Below are 22,076 nucleotides of genomic sequence, written 5' to 3' on the forward strand. Positions count from 1 at the left end.
GGAGAACTGCAGACAGTTGGTCAATACAGTGATTCGTTCAGATTGGTGCCTCTAACATGCCTATTGTAGAGTCACTGTACTTTTATTAAGGTTTGGGACATTTTAGGTTTGTGTCACAATACGACGAGATGCCACTATGTTTTACTTACTTAGATGTGCATCAGTTTGCAGTAAAAAAAAATCTCTTTATGATCATTTATTCCAATTGAGGAAAAAGGTTGAGAGCCAACAAATTTGGCTCTGAGGTCCACATTTGGCTCCCGGGCCTTAGTAAAGTTATATAGTGCACCTTTAAATCACTGTCCCAGTCTTATATGGTCAGTTATTATAGAGTTCAACATCTTTTCCATCAGCACAAATTAACTTCAGATCATCACAAACATGCTATATTAAATAACTGTGAATATTATTGTTTTATATAAAAGTTCATTCCAAACAAAGCAGTCCTTGTACTTAATAGTCCACAGCAAAAGGTAATCAATCAATATCAGCAGTTAAATAAGACTACTTATTAGTGAAAGGAATAATTACCAGATCTTTAAAGAATTGAGTACATTTTCAGTTAATATTATCAGTAAAGTCCTAAATGAATGTCTCCTAATAGAAACATTAATTCTGGTTATTGCATTTGTGAATACACCATAGTAATGATAAATCTGTGAAATCCAGTGCAGCCCTAGTGCTAATGACTCCTATTCTTTGAGTCCGAATTGGCCGGGCCTCAGAGGAAATCAGCCGTCTGAAATGAAAGTGTGGCGTTCACTGTGAAAAACCTCTCTCTGTTACAATCTGCACTGCAATCACCTCCAAAAAATACAGCTGTGAGTCACCCAATCGCAGCAACAAGCCACGAGCTGACAGGGTAAGGTCAATTATAGTAAAAGTAAGAATATTTGTACTTCCAAATGGCATCCATCAAGTACAAGTGAAAGGCGTAACTTTTCAAAAAAAAAAATTTGCGTTTGAGTACATTTATACAAAAAATGTTATTCATACATATATAAATTTAATACTAGGAAAAACTAAACAAAACAAACGGTCCTTACCCAAATAAATTTTAAATGTAAGCATAATTTCTACAAAATGTTTTTTTTGTACTTGCAAAACCGAAATTGTTGTTTTTCTTTTCAGATTTGTTTGGGAAATTCAAGATCCAAATTATTCATTCCTCAAAATAGTTTTGAATTGATAAGTACTGGTAACTGTTATTAATGTGATAGATTTGACAAAAGTACTGCTTTTAGGCAGTAGTCTAAACAGGGGCTCCCAAACTTCCTTCACCTGGGACACTTCCTCCAGCTCTTCTGGGGGCTTCCAGGCCAGCCGAGAGACATAGTCCCTCCAGTTTGTCCTGGGTCTTTTCCAGGGCCTCCTCCTAGTGGGTTGTACCTAGAACACCTCCACAGGGAGGTGTCTGGGAGGCTTCCAGAACAGATGCCTCAGCCACCTCAGCTGCTCCTCTCTATGTGGAAGAGCAGTGGCTCTACTCCGTGCTCCTCCTGTGGGACTGAGCTCTTCACTCTTATCTCTGGGAGCGCCCAGCCGCCATGTGGAGGAAACAGATTTTGACTGCTTGTATCTGTGATCTTATCCTTTCGATCATTACCTAAACCTCATCACCATAGGCGAGGGTAGGAACGTGGATTGACCAGTAAATTGAGAGCTTTGCCTTTTGTCTCAGCGCCTTATTCACCACAACGGTCTGATACAGCGACCAAATCACTACAGAAGCTGCACTGATCCACCTGTCAATCTCACGCTCCATCGTCCCCTCACTCATGAAAAAGACCCCGAGATACTGCTCAATTAATAGTACTGTATTCATATTCATGGAGAAACCTTGTTATATGAGTAAATGACAAACGTAAGTACCCCCCTCAGATATCAACGACTCGGCGAACTGCCCAGAGTGTATCATTTGTTTTGCCCTCCTCTTGCCCTTTACTGCGGCTGGTATTTGAATGTGACTTCACTCTGAGATTTGGGGAATAATGTGAATTTGGACTTCTTAATTAAGGTCACAAACTCCCGTGTGTTTCAGGTCTGTGGGAAATGCAGACTTTAACCTCCTGCTGAAGACCGACGATGACTGTTACATCGATGTGGACGCAGTTTTGACAAAGATCGACCAGAAGGCCCTAAAACGCAGCAACTTCTGGTGGGGCAAGTGAGTAGAGTACAGTGACTTTGTGCTTTTAGGCAGGCTTATGTACCATTAGACGTTTACATTCAGACTTAGTACACTACCTGGAGGAGTAGTTGACAAAAGTACTTACTTTCTTGAACCTCTACATCTGTGTAATATTATTTTTGAAGTAACAATACTCTTACTCATGTACATTTTTGACTTCTCTAAATACTTCTTCTTTTAGATATTGAATGACTCATTATCTGATGTACAAGAACACAAAACAAAGTGAATTAGATTGGCTCAAATATCATAGAGAAATACACGACAGTAACATAAATAATATTGCTGGCTAAATAAAGTGTACCTGAAGAATTTGAGCTATTGGGTAATTATAATTGCGGTGTAGAGTTTGAATAAATTTATGGAGGGACAATACCATTAATCTTATGTACACTAGTTGAATAGTAGTAATTTAAATGTGAAGGGGTAAAATAAAAAGCAAAATTGTGAAGAATATAAACTTTTACAAAATACAATATGGATGTTAATTATAAATAAAGTATACACAGCCAAACTAGATTTTTAAAAGTTTAATTTCAATAGTTTACTTTTCACTTAAAAAAAATCTGTATCTGGAATATTTGTAATTTGTTTGCATAGAAATGTGTCCAGTTTTTATGTATTTATTTTGCCTAATAGCTCTTCTATTACCACAAGGCTGTTAAAAAGACATAAACATGGAATAACACATTAGCGCTATGGCATTTTTGTAAAAAAAATTTGATAATTATTGTAACGCAGAACAATTTAGTAAAATATAGACACATTTTCTAACTCTGTCTATTCCAATTACGACTCCAGTTCAGTTGCGATGATTTGTTATAATGTTGTTTCCTCTTTGTTTTATTCACACACAAACCCTGTATATTTGAGCTGAATTCAGGGTACCCATTTCTCCATGGAAATGTCAGTTTCCATTTCCATTTCCAATAAATGGAAATTGACATTTTCAATTTCCATTTCATGAAAATTGAAAATGTCATTTTCCAGGCCTGGAAAAGTCATGGAATTTTAGTATCTCTCTCATACAACTATAGCATTCTGTTAAGTTATCATTAGGCTATTGTGATTATTTCTGAAAGAGACGGCAATAAATGCATTGACAGTATTTTAAATGTTAATTAAGGTTAATGTTAAATGTTAAATGTTAAAAACTATAATGCCAAATCATAAGGTGAGTGCAAAGGGTTAAAATTTCATATTTAGTCCTAAAAGTATGATCAATCCTACACATGTACAGTGCTGTAAAGTCATGGAAAATTCACTTTAGGTCATGAAAAAGTAATGGAAATTTTTTTTTTATTTTGTCAGTGAAAAAGAGTGGGAACAAAAGGTAAAAATTAGCTGTTAACATGAAAACTCAAGGTGGAACAGAGTGTATTAAACTTTGGAGATGTAGACAGATTAATAATGCAGGATTACTCAAATGTGTGAATGAAACAAAACACAAGTCTGGGTATGTTTTTGATGAGGTAACAACAATCTTAACATGGCTTAAAGCTCACAAGAGTTCATTTTGCATAATATAAGACCTTTAATATCAGACCTCCTTCAGTACATGCAAAAACCTCTCTGATATCACCCATACAAATGTCTCAACCATCCCTATTCATACTCTCCAGCTTTAGTCCCTTGCTGCATTTATGAATTGAATTTGCAAACTCATGTGAACTATAGAAGCTAAAGGCTAGACAAAGTGCATGCATATTTCACAAAGGTCAGGTGAATGTGCAGATGTGATGCTAACTGTCTGTGCCCCAGTTTCAGACAGAGCTGGGCAGTGGACCGTATCGGGAAGTGGCAGGAGCTGGAGTACCCGAGCCCGGCCTATCCTGCTTTTGCCTGTGGGTCGGGATATGTCGTCTCCAAGGATCTCGTCCAATGGTTGGCCAGTAATGCAGAGAAACTCAAGGCGTACCAGGTATGAAAGTAACATAACATGTGTGGTTCTAAAGGTGCACTGTGTAACTTTTCTACTTGAGGGCCCACTTCTCGTTTATCTCTGTGGAGTATGGTTGTCAAATGTGGGAAAACGGATACTAATTGATGCTAAAACCAGTATTGAAACTAGATATTAATTTGAACATTTGTATTGATACTATCAATAAAAATGTGACCGATCAGAACAGTTTTTTTTAGGATGATCACATAGGAACATATAGAAAGTACCAGAGGTGGGGACTTGCACATCATAACTTGGACTCGAGTCAGACTTGAGTCACTATTTTTAGGACTTGAGACTTGACTTGATAAAACAGACTAAGACTTGGAACTCGACCTGGACTTGTAGGTCAATGACTCAGGACTTGAGGCCTGTGACTTGAGAAGACTTGATGCTTCTACTAAAAATTGACATGTTTTTAGACAGTTGATCCATGTGGTGCTGAATTTTATAGGAACAAACTGGAATATGTCCCTCCCACTTTTCTGTTTGTTGTATTTTGGATCTAACTGAAGTACTGTGACATGGTATCCTCAAATGTACTACAGAAATGTACAGTATATACAGTAATATACAGTACAATAGAGTAAAACAGAGGGAACTAAATAGAACATGGTCATTTCATTTTAATGCAGACGTCTGTTATTTAGCATTTTAAAATCTGAATTCTTTTAAATCTGACTGTAATGATTCACACTAAGATCTTGTCAAGACATTTAAAAAGAAAAAATTGCGTTTCTACAACTCTTATGTAGATACTCATATATAAATATACCATGACCTTTTCAGTACAGTTTAGTTTAAAATTCATATAAATTTCAAAAATCTAAGCTATATTTGGTATTTTGGACTTGAAATGACTTGAAGCTCAAAGCGGATGCCTTGGACTTGGACTTATGGGCCAATGACTCGAGACTTGACTTGGACTTGCCTGTCTTTGACTTGGGACTTGACTCGGACTTGAGGTCAAAGACTTGAGACTTACTGGAGACTCGCAAAACAACAACTTGGTCCCACCTCTGGAACGTACTATTATTTTGTGTTGAAAGTTACAAAAAAATAAAAATAAAAAAATTCTACAGTCTGAAAATTAGTGTTTTGCTTTGTTTTTTACCATTAGTGGTATCGGAGCCTTGAGTATCGAGGGTATTTGTTAGTATTGAAGTCAAAATTGCTGAATTTATTTATAATTAATTTACTGAAAATGTTCAAAGTATGGCATTGAACTTATGTATCTTCATGGATGCAAACACAGGGCATCACCAAGCATGTTACGTGTCTGATCTGTGGAAAAGTGAACCTGGCCACAGATTTATGCAGGTGAAGGGTTTTTTAGGCACTCACACCTGAAATATTATTAATGCAACATAGACCAACTTAAGGAACATTCGGGGCAAAGTACCATTTCTATGAAGAGCCTCTACCAGAAATGTTACACCGTGCATCTTTAAATCTGTGGAGGCAGAGAGTTATGTAAATCCAGAAACTCATTTATTTAAAGTGAGTGTGGTGTTTCCAGGGAGAGGATGTGAGCATGGGCATCTGGATGGCAGCTGTTGGACCCCAGAAATATCAGGTAAAGAGCTTTTAGTTTGACAGACTCTCACATTTTGTATTTGCATTACGGTGAAAAATGACTTTAATTTAGAGTGGTTTATCACATTGCAGTCTTACTTTTTCTACTATAAAAAAATCGAGATTAAAGAAGATGAGTATTGGACCATGGACAAATTAATTAGTTTTGGTGCTTGTCCAGACCATTGCTTTGATCCAGGAGAGTTTAATGGATTCCTATTGCATAGCTGAATCTGTCTGCAAGTCCATATAACCCTTAAATGGCTGTTTAAAAAGCAGTAGTAGTTGTTTTAGTCATTTTTAGTTGCAATGTGTAAGTGTGTAATTGTGTGTAAGTCTCTAGTCTAGAGTTTTTAACCATTATGTATTTTTTACTACTTTACTGTGTCATAGTGTCAAGTTTCATAAAAAAAATAAAATAAAAAAAATTTGCATGAGATTACAATCTTGGACACAATATTTATGTTTTTCAAATAGTTTATTAGTTACAACTAGGGTTGAGCGGTATCCAAATTTTTATACCATTAAACCTTATCAGGATTTCACCGGGGTATACAGTATTATCATATTTCCAAAATGTACGACTATGGTAAGCTACGAAGCAACACCGCTATACGGTCTATGCGTATGACCTGCAGATTTTTAATCTCTGAAAAATTTCACATGAACCATCTCCAACGTGATACATGCTCAGAACAGACTCACCGTCAGCAGCACACCCTCTGTCGCAGAAAGAACATATTCCACTGAGTCATGTCCTTTAACTACATTATTTCCCCAATGAAAAATAATCCAAATGTATCCCGCACATGTTCCAATCAAGACCTGGCGTTTGAAATAACACACGTTGCTCTTTACTGCAGCGCATGAACGCGCTCAACCACTTGATCTGGTCGCTGTTCCAGACGCTCCTATAACAAGTGCCATATCGCTATGTCGTGTAACAAATAAACATGGTCAAGCACAAAAATGTTGTGCTTGACCATGGACAACAAACGGACAACATCCAGTGTCAATGGGCTAATCTGATAGAAGCTGAGCTGCATGAGCTGCACAAGGAGGGAGCTGTTTTTATCAGCACTTTATAGTTTATGTAAATGAGCCCTGTGGTTTTAAGTTTTGTTTCTGTAAAACATAAACAAATGTGCGCCTGAAGCTAAAATGCTGCCAAACTGCAGGAGAACTAGTATTTATTTTATTTTTTTTTAGGACCAATTCGCTTGCGGCCTGACTTGCCATCTTGTCTTGGTCTCCCTTATGAGCGTCACATGACAACAGAACGAAACTAATCAAACATCATCTCCCCACACAGTTAAAAGAAACAATATTGATATTATTAGTTTTAAATCGTGATTGCATTAAATTTAAAATACAACCACACATTCATTTGTACTAAGCAAACAAATGTAGGTATCAATAAATTATAATATTATATTAAGTCCTTATGCACTGCAGATTTTTAATGACTTTAATGAAGTTGCTAATATTACAGGATACCGTAATACCGTATTACTGCCCAACTTTAGTTACAACTGATCTGATCTTTACATATGACTCTGATTGATTGTTGCAGCCGCGCTATATGATATTTCTGAATAATTACAGATAGCATGTGCTCCCTAATTGAACCTCTCTTAAACTTTAATTAAGTTTGCCGCATGTTGAGCCCTCCCCTCTGTCGCTCTCATTGGGAGGGCAGAACAGGCTGATTAAATAATCAGGAGGTATGCTGAGAGGTAAGGCTAATCCTGAATAGGTGATTTCAATCAATACAGATTCAGGTCTAAAGCTCTAACAGTGTAATTTTCAACTCCAGTCATGCAGAGACAAGGCTTTGGACAGATTTTTGTTTAACTGAAACAAAATAGATGTGATTCATACCAGCATCAAACATTCTCCAAAAACGTGCCCAATCCAAGGCAAAAGGATATTCAACAACAGTGAAAGCAGATTCAGCTAAAAGTGATGGTTCCCAAACTCATGAAGAGTTCAAGAGAGAAACTTGTTCTGACAATAAAGAAAAAGGTTTATTGACTATTTTTAAATTGGCAAGAAAAGGAAAAGACAAAAGAGTAAACAAAAAAAGGTTAAAAATATAAAAGCATTGACAGTATACAACAGTTTTTTGATTGTAGACGCTTTGAATTAAAATTTAGCCTTATTTTAAAAGCATTATGTTTTCACTAATAGGGTTGTGCAAAAATATCAAAATATCAATATGTCGTATCATTTAAATGTGATGATACAGTATCGACATTGTGCGCTGCTATATCAATATATCGCCAAGAGTATTTTTTGGTATATTTTACTAAATTATTTTGTTACAGCGCTACAGTTGTGTTGCTTGTATGTAGAGGAAGGAAACTTGATTATGCAACACATTTGACATTTTCACTGTTTGGATGATTAAAATGTTTGTGTTTCATATGAACTTTGCACAAGAAGTGGTTTCACAAAGACTTTTAGTATCATAGCCATGATTTAGAATTTTTTTTTTTATTGCGCCGTATCAAATTTATTTGAAATGTATTGTATCGAATCGAAAGCGCACTGTATCGAGATATGTATCGTATCAGCAACTTCTTACTGATACCCAGCCCTATTCACTAGTGCCACTGTCAGTGAACACCGCAGTTTGAATTGTCCTAAAACAACTTCGTGGTTAGTTTCTTTTCTTGCTGTGGTCAGTACCTAAGTTTGGCTTGAGAATAATTGACGAAAGTGCATTTAATTTGCTGAACAAACCATCTCTGTCTAGTGGGACTGACTGTAACCTTGAGCAAACTTACAAAGATCTGCTGCAAACTTGTTGAAGCGACTGCAGAGATACTGAGGTCAAATAAAGGCCAGGCTTAAAGGAACACTGTGTAACTTTTCTGGTGTAGGTCTGCCACAAGCTTGTCTGCATAGAGATATTACTGGCATTAAACTTGTCTGTCAATATGGGGATAAGCAAGTGGCGCTACCAGACCAAGTTACAAGTCAGATCTGTATAGAGGCAAGCCTGATCACGATAAGAATCCAGGTTATACTAGATAATATTTAGCGAAAAAAATACCTGCAGTGTGTCAAAATCTGTTTGTGTCTCTCCATCAATCCTCCTCTGACATTTATTATACAGCTCATAGGATTATTATGGACTGACAGGCAGGAACATCGCGAGAAATAATAGGCTGCTAGAAAATGCATTATACATCAACATTGACGGATATACTCAAATCATGTTTCATTAGGTAGGTCAGAGGGATGTGGGGGAAATGTCGTCACTTTTCTCCATATTGATCGATTTATATTTATGAAACCTTGAAAACTTGATGCTGTTTGTCAGGGTGCAGGCTATCTAGGTAATATTCATGTAACATCACAATATTTTTTGAATCCCTGTAGTTTTAAAATTGAGCTGGAGGACAGGTCAGAAATGTTTGTTGGAATTAGCTGTGAAACTGTCAGATTGCAGATTTGTTGACCTAGTTTAAGGTTAATATCTCTGTAATTGACTGTATCCAGGGAAATACCCTTTTTACAATAGCTTCGGAAAGTTGGTGATTATTAAAACACAAAGGCATGATTTGTTGTCAGTTGAAAGGATAAGAATAATTGTGGTGTGTGGAGCCAGTCCTTAACAAATTGTTCGTATTTTTTCTCAAAACTGTCCTCCATCTGAAATCATGACAATCAAATTCTACATGAATGTTTTGGGAAAAATATCTTCTTGTGCTTTTTCTAACGAGGGTTACAAATGCGATTACATTTGTGATGTATGTTTTAATAATAGGATCCTGTTCAAAGTTTAAACACGTCCAGAAATATTGACAAAAAGACTGAATTATGAACTTACAAACCAATACCAGAAGCATATTTTGAAACAGATCTAAACTACAGAGTTAGCTGTTTTTATGCTGAATAAGTTGTTTTGTTTTAGCCTTTGTGATTTGCTAATTGAGCTCCTTCAAATTTGATTTCGATTACGATTAATCTGGCAGCCCTAGTGAACTCTGTCTCTCTAACTATTGACAGACTTTCAAGTCATTAGCATGCTGGTCAGACCAGAGAGATATAGCAAAAATCTAATTGTTTTCATCCATTTTGATCATTCAAATAAAACAAAACTGAACTCCTTTGTGCTGTTGTTTAACAGGATGCAGGCTGGTTGTGTGAAAAGGAGTGTTACCTGGACATGCTCTCCTCACCTCAGCACTCGGCCCAGGAGCTTCACCTGCTCTGGGGCCGGAAACAGGCCTGTGGGGACCCCTGTGGATGTCCCTGGGGCCACTGAACTAACCAACACCTCTGCAATGCATTATGGGTAAAGAGCGGGCAATACCAGTTTGACTATGGGTTAGTAATAAATTAACTAGGGCTCCACAAAAAACTCTTGTGATAATCAAACAACTATAAGTACTGTTTTCTACATTTTAAATTCATACAGAAGACCTCAAATATATGAAGTAAGATATAAAGAATTATGTAATAAAGGAAAGAAGTTGAATAACTCTAAATGTTTACTACAAAGTAAAGGGTGGCTACTTTGAGGATTTGAATATGAAATATAAAACTAAACCGAAGATTTTGAAGTTTTAGACCTAGAACTTTTCTTTGCTATATAATGTGTGTTTTCTGTACGTATATAAAATGTAGAAAGTAGTCCAAAAAAAAAAAAAAAAAAAACATTGATTGAGATATTGTGTCCAAACTTTTGACTGGTAGTGTAAATGGCCAAGTTAAAATATCTAATTGATACTGGAATACTGGCACTGTAGTACTTGTGTATTTGTCACACAGCTTTCATGGACCTGACATTATTGTTTTAAATTATTTTTAATGATCTGTGGTAGGTAAGTAGATTAATATTTCAACCTTCCTTTCCAAACTTCGGTTTCCCCAAGTTTTTTCTCCACAACTTGAAAACAACTGCCCAATATTACACCATCCTAATATGCTTCTGAGCTAAAATGTGAGGGAAAATAAGGCTCTTGAATAATTTAAGGGTTAGCCATGGCTCAACAAGATCCGAACCAGGTCACATGTGGGCTAAATTTAGGTCTAACCCAGGACTTATTCTCTGAGGCATAAGACTTACTGTAACTACGGCAGTAGTTAAAATACAGTTATGACAACACAAGGCTGAATAGGAGCATGAAATACCTGGCTAATTGAGACCTTGCATCTGGTGTCATCAGCATTACCTGGAGGGGTGATGCTAACTGGAGGCTCTACTCTGTTTGAAGCTCGGTTACTCGAGTTAGACTTTAATCTGTTTTAACAATCTCACCAGTTAGACATGCTTATACATCACATCTTTGTTTGCCAATCAGTGCAGTATATTGAAATTATGGTATATTTGTGTTTATGTCGGTGTACTCAGTGTAATGACACATGCTCGTCTTTGCCTTGAATGTTCCAGAGTATTAGCCTGATTCATCACACGGTTTCACTTCGTGGAGACGGTCTGGCCTCGCAGCATTTGGATTTGTTCGCTCGACAGAGGGTGGGCTCTTTTTTAATTTAACCAATCGCTGCTATTTGGTTATGACGTATGTAATGCACCGCTAACAGGGCTAACGGGTACATTTAGCTTTTCCCAAATCCCTTAGGAAGAAGGGCAATAACGTCTTTCCCCTTGATAAAATTCACCAAACATTCTCTTTATTCCAGCTTTAAATCCTTGATCTTGGGAATTGTTGCCAACACAGAATGTATGGCTCTTTGCTGATTGGTTGGTCCCGAACTCGCACATCCAGGGTTCCTGCAAACCGTCTAGTGTATTCCGATTTCTGACCTAGTCACTGTAGAGAAATTAAATTGAGCAGAGGCACTAGGTGAGTATGGCATTACACTTGAATTAATTAATTAATGAAATCTCCGCAGAAACGAGGAGAGTCACCAATCTTGGTTATACTTGAGATTTGTTGAGAGGCAATCCAGCTCACAGCATAAATCCATATTTTAAAGGTATTGTGACGCAAAAAAGAAAAGAAAACAAAATAACACCCTCAGTCAAATGAGTGCTATACTGTGGAACATTCCAGGCAAAGCTATAATATCTCCATGGAGACATGCAGGTGCTGGACCAGCCACCAGAAAAGTTAACCTTAACGATGCTTGTCCTGGTTTAGACCTGATTAAGATCTGGTTTAGTCTTGTTTAGCTCTCGTTTGTTTCTATTTTGGTCCTGTGGGTTATTTCAGGTTAAAATGTGCACTTTGAAATGAAACACTATATATTGGGAATTTGTGTGAAAGAAAATAATCAGCTTTTGATACATTGTGCAGCCCCAGTTAATTGCAATCAGTGCTGCTCATCATTTGAATCACGCTTTGTTAGAAATATTGTAAATTGTACCGATTATCACCACACAGTTTCTCTTGTTGTAAAATGAATTGTTTTGAATTCACTTAAAAAATTTTCACATGTGTAGCTTTGAACATGTGTAGCTTCAAATGCACATTCAACTGTAACATATGAACGAGCTTTGTGCCATTGACGTGTAAATACAGAACAATCAAAGAGAAGAAGTGAGAGAGAGAAAAGTCTAATAGCTGCTCTGAAACTTGGACATTTTATGCTCATTTGTTGAAAAACTTGACAAACTTTTAAAGTATTTTTGACACCATTTTGTACATAACGTTCAGCTTTACTTTACAATGTACATTCACGACGAGCTTTCTCACACAGATGTTTGAATGGTAGCTTTCATTGTGCAAGTACAAGTGCTGTGGCCTTAATGTATTATTAGACTTTTGGATTATCTTTAAAATGTTTTTTGTCAGTATCTGAAATATGTTTGCAAAGTTTTGTGTTGGATTTAGGATCTTTTAGAAAATCCAAAATGGCTCAGTTAATCCCAGATTTACGATGGACATTTTACTCTTTACTTCTCTACAATATTATGATTGAAATACAGACTTATTTTAAGACTAGCTCGTACTTAAACGTTCTGTACCTGATTAATTTCTCATGTATTCGATCAAAACTTGCCCTTGGTCAGGCCAGTACAGATATATTGTATTCTTGAGGTCAATTTATGTCTACTACGTGCTGTCTGCACCTAATTATAAAGCGTTTTTTTGTCAGATAATCATTATTAGCATTACTGTTGCAGCAAAACTCTTCACTGGTCTCTGAGAGTTATGAAAAGTGCTTATTATAAACTTTAAAAATAAAATCACCATGAATAATTAGGATGATTGGAATGCCCAAGGTAAGTGCAGCATAACTTTGGACTACTGCAAACTTTTAAAAATTAACTAATTTAAATTTTTCACCTTTTTAAGACAGCAAAAACCTGGTACAGCGTTTTTGGACAATTATTCTTGAATAAACAAAGTTTTCATGACATGCCTTTAAACACGCAAAGTTTAAAATACAACTCCAGGTTTGTGGTTTGTTGGTGCACTCAAAACAAAGAAACGCTGACACATACATGTAAAAGTTTTCCATTTCAGTAGATCATCTGAAAATCTAAATAGCTGGTTTTGGTTAAATCAAAAGACACAATATATTTCTTTTTTAGGATCAAATACATTGTTTGAGTATAAGGTTATTGCAGTTCTATTTTCATGCAGCACTGTTGTTTATTTTGGGCAAATTAAAAGCAGGAGTGTCTTTTTGATACAGTCTGTGCAACTTCAATATTCATTTAATATCCTAATATTCATATTCATGTTTGTTGTGGACCTTTGATCATTGCAATTCAGATTAATTTAACTTTAAATCTTACAGAAATTGAATGGTTTAGGTTCATGCCACATTACAGGTAATATGAAAATGTATGTTGACTGTGTTAAATTGCTTGAATAATTTATGATTTATTTTTTGTTACAGTTTGTCAAATCTGTTGTTTATTTGTTGCCTAACAATGCTACACTTGTTTCTATATTGTTTTGTAATTGCATTTAAACTTCTAGGGATCACTGGGGCTCTATTGTACATAACCGCTGTATGTTTCACTGCACAAAATGTACAAATCTGTGTATTTTATGTCACAACATTTTGAAATGTAACAACTTACGAAAAACTGTGAAACTTTTCTTCAAATTACGACTCTTGGTTCAGACGCATCCTCTCAATTATTAATAAAGACCTCTTAAGTACGATGAATTATATTAATGTTGTTTATTTTGGGCTTGTATCAATTGAAAATCCTCAGTGACTTCCATCCCAAACACGCGTAACACAACAGACTGCGGCCAAGCTGTTGCACGGACGCATTTCTCCGACTTGAAAGGAATCCTAAAAACGCTTTGATCTTTTGTTTTGGATGAAGTGAGTGGAGGACAGCGCCAGCATGTCGAGCAGAGGAAGTTCAGCCAAAAACACTGTACTGACCACAAGCTTTAAGTCAGTCACATCCTTAAAACTGGCTACTACACAGTATAACGTATGTATCTCTATATGTATCACGTGTTTATAGGGATATTTGAAGTGCTCATATTATATTTTCTGATCTATCTTTTAATGTTTCCTCATCCCAAACATGTCTGGAGTTGTGTTTTGTTTCATTCACATGTTTAACACACAAACCCTGCATATTCAGGCTGAGCTCTTCTCTTATACAGAAAACACTGGAATACAGAAGTGCTCCACAGTGTTTTTAAATTCCATACACAGGGTTCTCACAGTCATGGAAGTCATGGAAAGTCATGGAACTTTAGTATCTCTTTCACTCAACTACAGCGTTCTGTTATGTTTTCATTAGGCTATTATGATTATTTCTGAACGTTTGCGCCTTTTGTTTAAAAGAGACGACAATAAATGCACTGACAGTATTTTGAATGATAAAAAACTAATGCAAACCATAAGGTGAGTGGAAAGGGTTAACATTTCATATTTAGCCCTAAAAGTCTGCTAAATTCTACACATGTAGGATGCCGTAAAGTCATGGAAAATTCACTTTAGGTCATGAAAAAGTCATGGAAAAGTTTTAAAATTTTGTGCATTGAGTGAAAAAGAGTGGGAACACTGCATACACCTTCACTAGAATCATTTGGAACATTTCAGCCCTGGAATTGTCAATATTTTACTGAACTAAAACTACCACCACATGACATCACAAGGTGGAACAAATCATTTTGAGCTTTGGAGATGTAGACAGATGAATAATAAAGGATTACTCAGACGTGTGAATGAAACAAAATACAGCTCCAGGTATGTTTTTGATTTGTGAGCTTTAAACCAGAATGTTGTTACAAGAGTCCATTTTGTGTATTATAAGACCTTTAAAGATGCACCAGATAACTTTTCCAATTGCAGTTTTCACCGCCTGCTCGTCTCTTCATGATATTGCTTTCCACAGTATGACATTAAAATTCAATTACATTACAACATGCAAATTTAACCTTGGCCTGGTGGCGTCATCTGGCGACTCAATGAAGACAGATACGTTTAATGATATACTGAGGGACAATTCAGGCAAAAGGCAATAACGTCTCTAAGCAAACAAGGTGCCTTAGCTACTGCTCACTAAGAATGGTCTCTGGTACCTGTTATCTGGTCAGCCAAAACCACATGCTTTGACAAAACTTTACAAAGACATGTGGGTCTGGAACTGTATCCTGTCTCCATGATTTCAGATTTGCATGGGCTGTTCATGTCAAAACAAACATGGTGGCTTACTAGTAAAAGGAGAAAAACAACAGCAGGACTGAGAAAGTGTGGATTTCTGCAGAACCAACAAACAATGCACTAAACTCTTCTCGGGTAAAAGAAGTTATATTTTATTCTGAATGATACCATAATTTTGTCTTCTTTATTTGAGATACATGTGATACAAATTACAAGATATCATTGACCTGTTCTGCAAGTTAGGACAGTGGTTTCAAGCTTTATAGTCCAATTACAGAATGTATAAGGGACAGACAGGTCAGTGGTAGTTGGACTTTCCCACAATACTCTAGATAAGTTGACCTAACCAGCACCATGCAGCGGGTCAAATGACTCACCTGTCTACTGCAGTTTGTTTTGTGTTTTTTACTTTTCTGCAGAGGTGGGGACTGACTTAGACTTGAGTCACTGTTTTTAACATTTTACTTGACTTGATAAAATGGACTAAGACGTGGGACTCGACTTGGACTTGAAGCTCAGTGACTCGGAACTTGACTCGGACTTTAGGCCTGTGACTTGAGAAGACTTCATGCTTCTCCAAAAAACTACATGTTTTAGAAAATACTTTTAAACAAACTGGAACATGTATCTCTCACTTCTCTGTTTATTACTATGGATGTAACTGAAGTACTGTGATGTAGTATCCTCAAATGTACTACAGTAATATACAGTACAAGACAGTAAAACAGAGGGAACTACAGAGAACATGATCTTTCCATTTCAGTGCAGACAACTTGACAAAATAATTTCACTTTTAAATCTTAATTCTTTCTGTTCTGACTGTAATAATTTGTACTCTTGTCAAGACATTTAAAAAGGAAAAAGAAGCATTTCTAAATCCATGTGTCATTCGTTTATTCATTTTTCAATATAAAACCAAAAATAAGAAAATGAAAAAAACAACTATTTTCTTCATTATTTGTCTCCAAAACCAAACTGAAAAGCACAGATAATGATTTGTTTTTTCAGTTTGCGATTTTGTGTTTAAATGAATAATAAAAAAAACAGATAATGGTCGTTTCCGTGACTTAAAGTGCGATGCCGGACTTTTGCACCGCATATGGACTGAACCAGGAATGAAACAGGACTAAAACAGGACTAAAACAGGACTAAAACAAAACTGAACCAATTGCAAAACTAAAAAAGCTATATTTGGTTCTTTGGTTTAAAGACTTGAAATCACTTGAAGCTCAAAGCAGATGGCTTAGACTTGACTTGGACTTATGAGCCAGAAACTTGGACTTGGACTTGCCTGTATTTCACTTGGGACTTGACTTGGACTTGAGGTCAATGACTTGAGACTTTCCTGAGACTTGCAAAACAACAACTTGGTCCCACCTCTGCTTTTCAGTTGTACAAAGAACAATAACCGGATTAGAATTTGGTCCGTGGTGAATTAATATTGTTAATTTAGTTAGTATCAGGACCTAAAATGGGCCAGGGAGACATTTTAAATCACTATTAGCTTCAATGCACAGACATGAGTGTTCACCAGGGATTAGAATTACCCGAGGAGCTCTGAGTTTGCAGAATTACAGGAAGCAAAATTCAGCGGGAAATTTTACAGATATTTTTTTAAGACATGGACGATTCGTACTTAGACTTAGACAAACTTTACTGCTTCACAAGGGAAATTACTTGGACACAGTAGCTCACACATCACAATATATTATAATAACAAAGAGAAAAAACACAATGGTAATAATAAATTCTAAATAAGTAGAAAAAATAGCAAGAGACTGGTGTCAAATAAGGGACCAGAAATAGAGATGACGTCTTTAATTATTATAAATTCGCAATGAACCCTAATCCCATGTGAGTAGGGCTTTAGTATGTAGTCTTACACCTTGTCATTATGTTAACATTTGTGAATGGTTATAAATGTCACCAATTTTTTATTAATTTAGTTTTTGTTTGTTTTTTTTCCAAAATCTGTCCCAATACAGAGCCCCCATCTCTTTCTCTGTTCCTCTCAAGCCCCACAATTGTCTCCTCGGTCCAATCGATTGTTTTATTTTCACATTTGGTGATGAACTGAGCCAAAAAGTCTGAAGCATTTTCAAATATTTCTTCCACTTTGCCGTCTCTCCCAGGAAACAACAGGATTATAAAAAGCCTGCAGAGAAGTTATATCTGTTATTTAACCGATGCCAACTGCAAAGCTCCAAACAACCTGAAAATTACCATGTCTTTTTCAGTCCGTGAATCATTTGTTTATTTCAGTATGAGACCTGCAGATCCACCTCTGTCAAATTGGCTCGCTGTAGATTTTTGTAAATAATGAAAAATGACGCAAGGTATTTTCTAATGCATGGTAATACGTGTCATTATTTTTATTTAGCCCTGTGCTTTTCGCCAAAAAAAAAATCTGTTCATGTAATTAGGTCTAAAAGCAGTAGTGGAAAGACTGTCAATTTGTGAAACTATATACCAAAAATGTACTTCAAATACTGCTGCAAATTTGTACTTAAAGGTGCACTATGTAACTTTTTGGTTGGGGGTCTGTCACCTCAGATTCAGATTCAGAAAACTTTATTGATCCCAGTTTTAGAAGTGGGTTGTCTTTCATATCGCAGCATAAAACCAACACCCTGTAGGCATCGTGATAAAGTCAGGAGCCAGAGGACAGAGGGGCTGAGCCTGGAGACACTTTTCTTTGTTCAGCTCTTGCTCCTCCCACAGAGAATGCAGCTCTCAGTTTGACACCTGTGATTTCTGAGCAGGTTTTAACAGTGTTCTTCAGTTTGTTTGTTTTTTATTCTTCAAGGACAGGGATTGAAACCAGCAAATGAAAGAAAAAGTGAGCAGATTTTTGAACAATAAGAACAATAAAAGTTCTTGCGAATTGTTTTGTTTACATTAAAAGAGTTCAGTTTTCTCAACCGGTACATCTCTTGCTGCCCTCGTTTAACAATGCTTTCAGTGTTTATGTCAGATATATCAATTTATTGTCCATCACGGTGCACAGATATTTGCAACTATCAACAATTTCAACATCATCACCGTAGAAACCAATCACCAAATCTGTGGTTTTAGCAATGTTCAAATCCAGGTAGTTGTCCTCACACCACTGGACAAACTTCCCCAGTGCAAGGACATGGTTTACCTCAAAGCAGCGACACCAGGACCATGTCATCAGAAAATTTGGTCAGGAATCTGTTTTCTTGCCTGTTTCTATGGATATGTCACTGCCCTTCCTGGAATGTTTCACAGTATGACACAGTATGAGCCTCTCCACAGATCTGAGCTGTAACTTGGTTTGGTTTGGTCTCCATGAAGATAGAAAGGTTTGATACTATACTGTGAAACATTCCACAACAAAGCAATAACGTCTCCACCGAGAAAATCATTTGATGGACCCTCTACCAGAAAAGTTACACAATGCACCTTTAAGTAAATGTATAAAGTACCCAAACACCACTCAAAATAGTTACTTTTTCAGGTAATTTTAGTGATATTTTTGTTTAGTCTTTTATACAAACCACTTGTTTTTGCTTTGTCTTGAATGTTCCACAGTATGGCATTAAACATTGCAAACAAATCAATAGCATTTCCATGGAGACAAGCAGGCAGACCATCCACAAGAATGTTACACAATGTACCTTTAGATGTGGCATGATTACATGACCAGGATTATTCTCATTTACAAGTTCAGTTACTTGTCTAAAAAGAAAAAAAATCCCCAAAAATCTAATGAATTACAATTACATATTTGTAATTAGTTACTTTGCACCTTAGCCTAAAGTTAATTTTCAGTCTTTTCTGCAGCCCAACTCACTTTTTGTTGTTGCTGTGGTTGTTGTTGTGGTTATTGCTGTTGTTGTTGTTGTGGTTATTACTGTTGTTGTTGTTGTTGTTGTTGTGTTGTTGTTGTTGTTGTGGTTATGGTTGTTGTTGTGGTTATGGTTGTTGTTGTGGTCGTTGTTTTTGTGGCTGTGTTGTTGTTGTTGTTGCTTAGCCTATGGTTAATTTTCAGTCTTTTCTGCAGCCCACCTCACTTTTTGTTGTTGTTGTTGTTGTTATTGTGGTTATTATTGTTGTTGTTGTGGCTGTTGTTGTTGTGGTTGTTTTTGTGGCTGTTGTGTGGTTGTGTTGTGTGTTGTGGTGGTGTGTGTTGTTGTGTGGTTTTGTGGTTGTTATTGTGGTTTTGGCTGTTGTGGTGGTTGTTGTGGTTGTCGTTGTGCTTGTTGTTTTGGTTGTTGTGGTGGTTGTTGTGGTTGTCGTTGTGCTTGTTGTTTTGGTTGTTGTTGTGGTTGTTGTGGTTGTCGTTGTGCTTGTTGTTTTGGTTGTTGTGGTGGTTGTTGTGGTTGTTGTTGTGCTTGTTGTTTTGTTGTGTGGTTGTTTGGTTGTTGTTGTTGTTGTTATGATTGTTGTTGTGGCTGTTGTGGTTGTTGTTGTGGTTGTTGTTGTTGGTGTCGTGGTTGTGGTGATTCGTGGTTGTTGTTGTTGTTGTAGTTGTTGTGGTGGTTGTTGTTGTGGTTGTTGTGGCTGTTGTGGTTGTTCTTGTGGTTGTTGTTGTTATTGATGTTGCTGTTGTTGTGTTGTTGTCTTGCCCCTCTCTTCCACTCTGATGCATGCTGGGTCTTTCTCGCTGGGGCTTTCTGCTTGGTTTCCACTACAGTGGGCTACATGTTAAATCAGGATATGCGTTTTCACTCCATCAGCTTCTGTAAAGGATTTGGCTTCAGGCAATTTTTCACATTTGAAGAAGCAAGACAAGGTGTGAGAATAAAAGGCCAGTGTACCAAGATGCATTGTTTGGTCTTAAAGTAAGCAGCCACTGGATTCACAGAAATAATTAGCACCTGCTGTCTATTGTGGGTTGTGATATAGCTGTACATATTTCTTTTCACTTTTATTTTAGACCTAGATCTTTGTTATAACATTTGGTTATCATTCAGTTGGAGACAAATTATCTAACTAAGGGGTGGGCAATTATTTTTTTCATGGGGCCACATGAGAAACAGAAAATAATGTGGAGGCTTGGGCCAAAATGCTTAACTCAATTCTGCATAACTGTATTTCGTTATTTAAAAAAAAAGAAAAGAAAAGAAAAAAGCAGTAAATAGCATTGTTTTGACAAGCTGGTAAGACTGGTAAGAGTTTATGTTATGACTAAGCAATGAAAAGTGAGATTGTCTTTGTCACCTCTAAAATAAAAGAAATACAGCTTTAGTCCATGCATGAGGAAAAATGATAAAATATGTTTATTTTGTAATTCCAAATGAGCTTAAACAGGCCGGTCAGAGTCAACCAAAGGGCCGTATGTTGCCTGGGAGCTGGACAATGCCCAGGTCTGATCTAACTGAATCACTCACTTGTTATTTCTTGTCCAGTGAAGCATAAATAAATGATTCCCAAACATAATTTCCAAACATGATACATCCGGAGTAGATTTGGTGGCCCTGTGGTTAGCTCAAGCCTCACAGCTAGAAGGTTATGTGTTTGATTCCGAGATGTGAGAGGCAATTCTGCATGTCCTTTGTGTAACCTGACAATGAAATGACCATTACAAACTTCTATTTACAAACGGTAAAGCTACACACATAACTTTCCTGGTGGACGATATGCAGTGGTGGTGGTAAAGAATGCAAAGTAAAAGTTCAATACTTACTGTAAATCCACATTTTAGGTATCTGTACTTTATTTAAGTAAATTTTACAGTGAATACGTTTTACATTTACTTCACTACATTTGAGAACATATATCAGTACTTTCTGCTCCACTATGTTTTAGATCTGAAATGGTTGAGACTTATATTATTTTTTATATTTTAACACATTTAATTTGAGTTTTCATCCCAACTCTGAGCAAACCAAATACACAAAAACGGCTAAAAAAAAATAAAATAAAGAAAGATCAAAATCACAACATTTCATCTTTTAACATCTTTTAATTGTTCTAAAAAATATCAGCAAAATACTTTTTACTGTTTAAGTAATTTTTATATAAACTATATACTTTTACATAAGTCTTTTTTTTTCATGTGATACTTTTACTTATGTAACAAAATTGAGTACTTCATTCACCACTGATGTTTTGCCACCCGCTTGTCTCCATGGGGATGTTGATACTTGTCTTGGAATGTTTCACAGTACAGCATTTAATCGTGTTTATCTCCCTGGAGACAAGAAGGTGTTGCCATCAGACCAAGTAAAGTCACAAGTAAAATCTCTGTGTGTGTGTTGTTTTTTTTTTTTCTTGACATTGAATAATAAGATGGATAATCTCCATGGAGACAAGCAGACAAGCAGATAAGTTACATAGTGCTTCTTTAAATAAAAGTTTAGCTAAATAATTGCGTGTGCACTGGACTCCATTTGACTATGTTTCCAATACTAATTAGCTTTGAATCTCTAATCAGGCATGTTTATATATAGCACACATCACTGCTCCTATCAAACACATGCAGCTTCATTGTTTACAGTCTTTGCAAATAAATTGGCAGGACATGTTTTTTTAGGAGCTCAGAACAGATGTGTTTTTCTGTTTCAAGTCGAGAAAATCCATCTCGGAATTTCAGCTCAAACTTCGCAGCAGCTGGATCCTGGAGAGATTTACGAGTTCTGAAAGAAATCTGACAAATCTATGCAGCCCTCACAAAGCGGGAATTTACATGGCTCTCACCGATGACGAGGCTGCACTGACACGCTCAAGATACTGGAATTAAAAAGCCCATATTACGCCATTTTCTGATCTATTATAGTGTTGTTGCTGCATTAAAAACATATCTGGAGATGGGTTTTGTTTCATTCACACATGTTT

The 22,076-nt window shown here is 36.4% G+C and overlaps 1 protein-coding gene across 2 annotated transcripts in view; it reads left to right on the top strand.

Annotated features, from left to right (window-relative positions):
- The window catches only part of b3galnt2 (beta-1,3-N-acetylgalactosaminyltransferase 2), a 45,880-nt gene extending 32,067 nt beyond the window's left edge, over nt 1–13,813 (top strand). For both annotated transcript variants that reach the window (XM_055162872.1, XM_020921529.2), the window contains exons 9-12: nt 2,042–2,167; nt 3,953–4,112; nt 5,653–5,709; nt 9,847–13,813. In XM_055162872.1, the coding sequence (XP_055018847.1) occupies nt 2,042–2,167; nt 3,953–4,112; nt 5,653–5,709; nt 9,847–9,984 (481 nt within the window). In that variant the 3' untranslated portion in view covers nt 9,985–13,813. The remainder of the gene's footprint in view (nt 1–2,041; nt 2,168–3,952; nt 4,113–5,652; nt 5,710–9,846) is intronic.
- Nucleotides 13,814–22,076: the final 8,263 nt, after the last annotated feature.

The sequence above is a fragment of the Boleophthalmus pectinirostris genome, unplaced genomic scaffold (genome assembly GCF_026225935.1).
Source record: "Boleophthalmus pectinirostris isolate CB_2022bp ecotype Guang Dong unplaced genomic scaffold, ASM2622593v1 HiC_scaffold_5, whole genome shotgun sequence".
In the NCBI taxonomy this organism is placed as follows: Eukaryota; Metazoa; Chordata; class Actinopteri; order Gobiiformes; family Gobiidae; genus Boleophthalmus; species Boleophthalmus pectinirostris.